Source organism: Triticum urartu, chromosome 1, assembly GCF_003073215.2.
Source record: "Triticum urartu cultivar G1812 chromosome 1, Tu2.1, whole genome shotgun sequence".
Lineage (NCBI taxonomy): Eukaryota > Viridiplantae > Streptophyta > Magnoliopsida > Poales > Poaceae > Triticum > Triticum urartu.
The window spans coordinates 16,338,282-16,345,589 of NC_053022.1; the positions used below are offsets into that span (position 1 = coordinate 16,338,282).

Here is a 7,308-nt window from a genome sequence, read left to right on the forward strand (position 1 = left end):
CGATTGAACCCATTCAGAATTTCCGAAATGATTGCAGTTGGTTGATACGTCTCCAATGTATCTATAATTTTTGCTTGTTCCATGCTGTTATATAATCAATCTTGGATGTTTTACAATAATTTTATATCATTTTTGGGGACTAACCTATTGACATAGTGCCCAGTGCCAGTTGATGTTTTTGCTTGTTTTTTCCCTTCGCAGAAAATCCTTACCAAACAGAGTCCAAATGCCACAAAACTTGTTGGTGATTTTTTTGGACCAGAAGACAGATGATGGGCCAAAGAAGCAACCAGGGGAGGCTCGTGGGGACCACAAGACACCAGGGCGCGCCTAGGAGCCCAGAAGCGCCCTGGTGGGTTGTGGGGCCCACAGGGGTCTCCTGCATCGCCTCTTCACCCTATAAATTCCCAAATATTTTAGAAACCCTAGAGAAGTCGTCGAAAAATCGTTTCAGCCGCCGCAAGTTCCAGAGCCACGAGATCAAATCTAGAGCCCTTTCTGGCACTCCGCTGGAGAGGAAAACGATCACGGAGGGGTTCATCATCCTCATTGGTGCTCCTCCGATGATGCGTGAGTAGTTCAAATCAGACCTACGGGTCCGTAGGCAGTAGCTAGATGGCTTCTTCTCTATTTGTTCTTCAATACAAAGTTCTCTTGGAGATCTATTTGATGTAATGACTTTGTGCGGTGTATTTGTTGGGATCCGATGAAATGTGAGTTTATGATCAAATTTGTATTGCTTTAATATCCATACTTGATTATTATAGCCTCGTATTTCTTCTCCGATATTTGGGTTTTGTTTGGCCAATTTAATCTATTTATCTTGCAATGGCAAGAGGTGCTTTGTGATGGGTTCAATCTTGCGGTGTCCTTTCCCAGTGACAGAACGGGCAGCAAGACACGCATGCATCGTTGCCATTAAGGATAAAAAGATGGGGTCTATTCCTACATGAATAGATCTTGTCTACATCATGTCATCATTCTTATTGCATTACTCCGTTTCTCCATGAACTTAATACACTAGATGCATGCTGGATAGCGGTCGATGTGTGGAGTAATAGTAGTAGATGCAGGCAGGAGTCGGTCTACTAATCTTGGACGTGATGCCTATATACATGATCATTGTGTTGGATATCATCATGATTATTCGCTTTTCTATCAATTGCCCAACAGTAATTTGTTTACCCACCGTGTGCTATTTCTCCAGAGAAGCCACTAGTGAGACCAAGCAAACTATGGGGACCTGCCAATGGCGGAGCTGATTGCCGTGGTAGCGTGGTATATCTGGTGGCAACGACGCCAGTTTGTGAGTGGTGAGACTATCCAATCGACTGATCGTACGGGCGTTTCTATCAAAGCACTGGCCACAAACTTTATAAGAGCAATGACTCCCAATCAACCAATTCGAAAGCATGATCACATGTGGAAGAGACCGCCTTAGGGTTTAGTTAAGGTCAATGTGGACACCGCATTTCATCATGACACGCAATCGGGTGCCACGGGAGCTGTTGCACGTAATGATAAGGGGAATTTTCTGGTTGCAGCTAACTGGTTTTTACCACATGTTACCAATGTCAGTTGTGTAGAATTGAGTACGATTTGTAATGGGCTCTATCTGGCAGCAAACGTTGGAGGTAACTGAGTGATCGTTGAATCAGATAGTACATTTGCGGTACAAACCTTGAACCAGTATGAGGACTACTTCAGCCCTGAAGTGAGAGCAAGGAATCAGATAGTACATTTGCGGTACAAACTTTGAACCAGTATGAGGACTACTTCGCCCCTGAAGTGACAGTAAGCGAATGCCATAACCTTGCTAATGAGTTTGGGAAAGTTTTGTATGATCATTGCTTCCGTGAAGCAAATGAGATAGCAGATTATTTAGCAAAGCTTTGCTTTAGGTCTAGAGCTTCTTCACTTTGGGTTTCCAACTCTCGTGACTCTATTTCTCATATGCTTGTAAATGACCTATCTATTATTTGAGAAATAAAGTCGTATTATTGTAAAGAAAGGTAATGAACAATATGATATGGCCCGCTGTGTAAAGTCTATAAATACTAGACGACCGAGTAGCTACCCGGGGAAGGAACCAAACACGCCTTGCCCAGGCTCCATCCAAGCAGCAGTTTTTACCAGGCAGGTATTTTCTCATTTCAAAATCATTTGGATACACAGGACTTGAGTGGAAATGCCTCGACGAGGATTTTCCACCAATTGAATTTGTTCATTTCACGATAGCATTTGAACAATTTGCTGTATGGGGATATGTATGTAATAAATGCGAGACACAACTAGTCAATTCAAGATGAATTTCTTCCATACAAAAGCTAGTCAATTCTGCAGGCGTTGCTAGGAATACAAAAGCTAGTGAGTTTCTTCCATACAAAAGCTAGTTAATTCAAGATTGATTTTTTTCAATACCCGCTCCAAGACATTACCAACAGGCGTTGCTAGGAATAATGCAGCCTGGAATCTTTATGGAACCAGCGCCAAGACATTACCAACACAACTACACAGCTGTTATCTTAACAAACACAACTACGCAGCTCCTATCTTGTCCTTGGGAATTAATCCTATCAGTTCTGCAATCTTCAGCTTCTTCCTGGCGTACTGCTCATACGTTCCAGAACACAAACTCTGAAAATGGAAAGAGTAAGATACTACATAAAAAATTACAGGTGGATACAATGTTGTTTGACAATATCTACCCAACAAACATACCGTCCAACGAATTTCTTGTGCAATCAGCTCACGGGCTTTATATTCTGGAACCTATAGAGACACAAAAGAAAGAAATCACACGAGAATATAACAGGAACCAATGGATGCTAAGATAACGCCATACTATACTTACACTGTCACTAATGCCTTTTGTGCACCGAGCAAACTACAAAGAAAGAAGACCAAATCAATTTGCATTGTAAAAGAATATATTGATTTATAACAGAAGCAATCACATATAGAACGCCTGTGGAACAAAAAACCTACAACACGCTCCATGTTGGAATCGCCGTAATTCAGCTCATACTTCATACTGCGGTCGTGTGCTGAATACAAGTTTTCACCATAAACTTGCTCAAGAGCATCTCTGAAACTCAGCTGAACATTGTCCAAGGGAAAAATAAATAACATCACCAAGCATAAGTAGAGAGAAAGTATTCACAAAACACAATCATCAGTAAAATAACAATGTTGTGTTTTGAAAAGGCTGATGTGCAGCGCTGACCTGATGATTATCATTGACCCGCTTCCAAATCTGATAGAAGACACCATCACGATCTTTCTCAAACATGAGATCCATGCGTGCATTCCATATATACTCCTGAATTTAACCGAAAGAATGCAATTGTTAAATACAACTATAACAAGGGCCGAATATCTAACTGAGCAAGGGATAGAGGAATTCTACATGCAAACCAGCAGCTGCTAGTTCCAGAGTCATGTTCTGAAACCCAGCTGCGATCCTACATGCTTGGAATGTGGCCTTTGAATGTATACGCGCCCACTAAATAATAGAACAGACAAGTTATTGTGGTGGTGCAACATTTATATAGAGATTTTTTGCAATTTCATGGTTTTGAGAGGTCAAATATGCATACCTCAATAGACGACTCATTTGTCAGCAAATACTGTTCAAGCCACTGTCAAGAACAAACATTGTTAGTCCAAGAAAATAAAAATACTGAACAAAGCTCTAAACTTGAACTAGCTGATGATTCCAAAAGGCATACTTTAATTTCCTTCACAATTGTTTCCCAGTATTGGAGATAATCTCTATCAGCGTCAGGGGTGCTATAAAATGCTCGGTATCTACTCCACCTTGTATACTCAAGGCCACCCTGCATCCGAGTAAAACAACAGGAAAACGACATAGTTCAGCTGTCCTGAGAATAACAAGCACTGAACATAAGCGAACAGGATGCTCTTAAGAGTACTGATTAGAGTACTTATGAAGTTTGAGAAGAGCCAAATAACACATAGTACTTGAACGTGTCAAAAATATACGGGGACTCGAAAAAAGGGGCAAACTTTGTTTATGCGTACGAAAACAGGATAGTAGTTTTATTCTGGGAGCAGCCTATAGCATGTGCGCCCAACTGAGGTTTTAGGACTTGTTCCATCCAAATAAAAATTGAAAATTAATCTCTGTTTGATTTTAACTGAAAGACCCCGCTAATTTATTAAAAGAACCCATATTCTAATATGTGCTTAATCTCCAAATGCTGCAATTTTCTTAGTTTTAGTGTTGAGTTTGTCCAAGGACCTTATGTATGCCTCTTAAACTCAGACTTAAAAGTCAAGCTACAAAGAAGTTACTTTCATATTAAGCAATTTTTTGCTACTGTCCATTCAAAGGGCAAATCAATAAGAAACTGGTTACCGACTGCATTTGTACATAGTATTAAATGTAGATGCATTACATAAATAAGTGCAGCGAATACGGTAATGACACTTACATCATTGAAAATGACTAGCCGCTGGTAGTCGCTCAAGGACTTTTTGTAACAGAGTTCGGAATCAAAATACCAACCAAAGAAGCCATCTTGGACGTAGTGAAAGAAGTAGTCGTTCTTGACGATAAGCTCTGGAGGGTACTTGCGTTCCAACGCAGCATCATCAATCTTGTCAACCGGCACTCCTTTCAGCAGCTACATACACAGATGGAGTAAGTACATAAGAGGGCATAACTCATTTTTCATGTATGGATGTATGTATGATAGATTAATAATGATAAACAGACAGGAAGGAGCATTGATGTGTGGGACAAATTAACTAACCAGGCAAGCTTTGATGCGATAAAGCGCATACTTGAGATGGAACTTGTTGGTCTCCTCTTGGTCCAGTTCGGTGTAAGTCTCAATTTCAGTCATGCGGGCCCCTAGCTTTTCACAGTCGCTTTTGTGTTGCTGCTTCGTGATAGCATCATTGGCCGGTTCAGCAACAACAACGACGGCCGAATCTTGTGAATCTCTGTCTCGTCCCTCCTGGGTCTCCTCGTTCAAGAAACACTGGATTTGATATTGTACTAGAGCAGCTCGCGACTCATCATCATGGAAAGATTTACGGGTAAGGGCTTCCAGGATTTCACGGGAAGGGATGTTTGACAAACCGGCGAGCTCCCATTCCGAGCCGACTGGCAATTCCAATTGGGCGAGGCGCGAGGCAACAATTTCATGGTACCTTGGCTCTGTTGCAGGCTCGTCGGGCGGCGGAGAGCCTCCATCGGAATCGACGACGGATCCAGACATAGCAGGCTCGTCGTCCGGGGAGTCCGGGCGGCGGAGAGCCTCCATCCACACGGCTGCTGCTATCAGAGTCCGGATCGACAAGGGATCCAGACAAGGATGCGCCACCGTCACCAAGGCGCCGGCGGGACACTCCTTCAAGAGGCCTCCTCCGGCGGCGGCGCCGCTTCTGCGGCATCGGCATCTGATCGACGATCATAGGGGTAGGGGTGGAGCCGTCGCGACGGAGACGGGAAGGGGATCGCGATTCGGCCGCTAGGGTTTCGTGTGGATGGGGGGATTGGGGAGACGAGGACTGCATTTTTTCTTTTCTTTTCTTTTCTTTTGAGGGTCGGGAGACGAACGAGGACTGCAATTTAGGAGAGGCAAGCTGGGCCAAGCAGGCCCATCTCCCTTCCTCAACGCGTTTCGGTTTGACGAACAAAACCGCTGGCACAGTAAAAAACTTTTTTTTGGGCCTAAAAAACAGTTAAGTTTTGCCTATTCATAGATTACTCTAGATTTTCTGTTTTGAACATTTACTTGCCAACCTGCAGTTTGTTCTGGGAGCACCATCTAACATTGCAACTTTCAGGCAATACATATGGCATCACCATCTGATATGCCGAAAGAGCCTCCTGCTGCGACAATTCAGGTTCAGGTGCAATGGTGCGGCACCGATTATCCTGTGGGTGTAAAAGCAGATGCGGATATAGGGGAATTGAAGCGAAAAACATGTGAGGTGACGGGGCTCCCTTCAAAAAGGCAAAAACACATGAACCCTAAGAACAAGGAGTACAATGATGACCATCCCATTGGCTTGCTCCAACCACCTCACATGACAGATCTCATCAGGTAGCTTGCCAATTCTATTACAGTTCCATTTCAAATGATCTTCTATCCAATGTAGGCGTCAAATATATTTCTCACCATCATTCGACTGCATATGAAATTTGATCTTTGTTAACAAAAAAATTCAAATTTGGGCAGTTTGAATAACAAGGTTGCATACGACATATACAAGGATCATTTCTTTGGGGAGAAACCGACATGCAGCGTGAAGGCTACAAAGGACCGCATTGTAGATTTCGATGGGTCAAGAACAAAGCTGTACAAAGGAAAATATCAAGTAGGGAGCATGGAGATTCAGTGCCTTATCAAGTTCTACCAGCCAGAAGACAGAGCTGACCTTCTTCGTTCGATCGAACTGACGCGAACTTGGAAGCATCCAAATTTGTTGGTGATGGAAACTCTGTACAAGGAGACAGGTAACCAAGTTCAGCGTCTTGTGCTATCACCAGACACAGTCAATGGCTCGTTGCAAGGATACATCAACTCAAGGAAGGAAAAGGGAGAAGATGTGATTTCAAAAGCCAACGGCTCCTTTACTGACTTCTTTCTAAAGATGATACTGTAGGTAGTTCACTTAATTTCTGTTTATCCTTCCTTTCTACTCCTGCATTAATTATGATAATTTCTGCAGAGATCTTTGTGCTGTGTTGGACCAAATGGTGAAGCGCAGAGTATGCCCAAGAAAACTTGGTATGCAAAACTTATATCTCAAGAGCGTGGAGAATGCTGAACCAGAACTGAAAATACTTTTCGACAAGGGTAATCTATTTTCTGCGCATTCTTCATTTTATCGGTGAAGCATATGATTTTTTTATGGAAATCAGATGAAGACCATATTTTATTGGATTAAAGTTTTAGCTTCTTTTAGATGATTTGTTGTAGTGACTGCAGAAAAATATTGCCCAAACTCTGACTCAATGTAGTTGAAAGGGGAATCCTACTGCATATATAGAGAGAATCCTACTGCATAAAATTAAACACTGCAGACCAAAGTACTATTATGCAAATATTTTTACTTGACTTGTGAGGGTTTAAAGACAGACAAGAATCTGCAAATCAATTGCTATCTGATTTCAAATGAATGATGGAACATAATTACATTTATATATGTAACTTCGCTCAAATAGGTCCACTTTCCAGCTACAAATGACAAAAATGTAAGTAAACTACAAACTTAGGATTGAAACAATGTGGCTTATTGAAAACAACTCTGCTTTCCTGCTTACAGGCT

The 7,308-nt window shown here is 42.1% G+C and overlaps 1 protein-coding gene across 1 annotated transcript; it reads right to left on the reverse strand.

The window, feature by feature from the left end:
- Positions 1-2,292: 2,292 nt before the first annotated feature.
- Positions 2,293-5,588, reverse strand: LOC125543000. The gene is made up of 10 exons (XM_048706250.1): positions 4,779-5,588; positions 4,458-4,649; positions 3,732-3,839; positions 3,600-3,641; positions 3,410-3,505; positions 3,227-3,322; positions 2,989-3,099; positions 2,855-2,887; positions 2,722-2,772; positions 2,293-2,637 (listed from the first exon to the last, which is right to left on the reverse strand). The coding sequence occupies exons 1-10, from the start codon at positions 5,292-5,294 to the stop codon at positions 2,539-2,541; spliced, it is 1,344 nt and encodes a 447-aa protein (XP_048562207.1). The 5' UTR covers positions 5,295-5,588; the 3' UTR covers positions 2,293-2,538.
- Positions 5,589-7,308: the final 1,720 nt, after the last annotated feature.

Coding starts and splice junctions, on each gene's coding strand:
- LOC125543000 (XM_048706250.1), bottom strand. CDS start 5,294: ATGGAGGCTCTCCGCCGCCCGGACTCCCCGGACGACGAGCCTGCTATG. Junction 3,100..3,226: donor GGGTCAATGATAATCATCAG/GTCAGCGCTGCA, acceptor GACAATGTTCAG/CTGAGTTTCAGAGATGCTCT. Junction 2,638..2,721: donor CACAAGAAATTCGTTGGACG/GTATGTTTGTTG, acceptor TTCCATTTTCAG/AGTTTGTGTTCTGGAACGTA.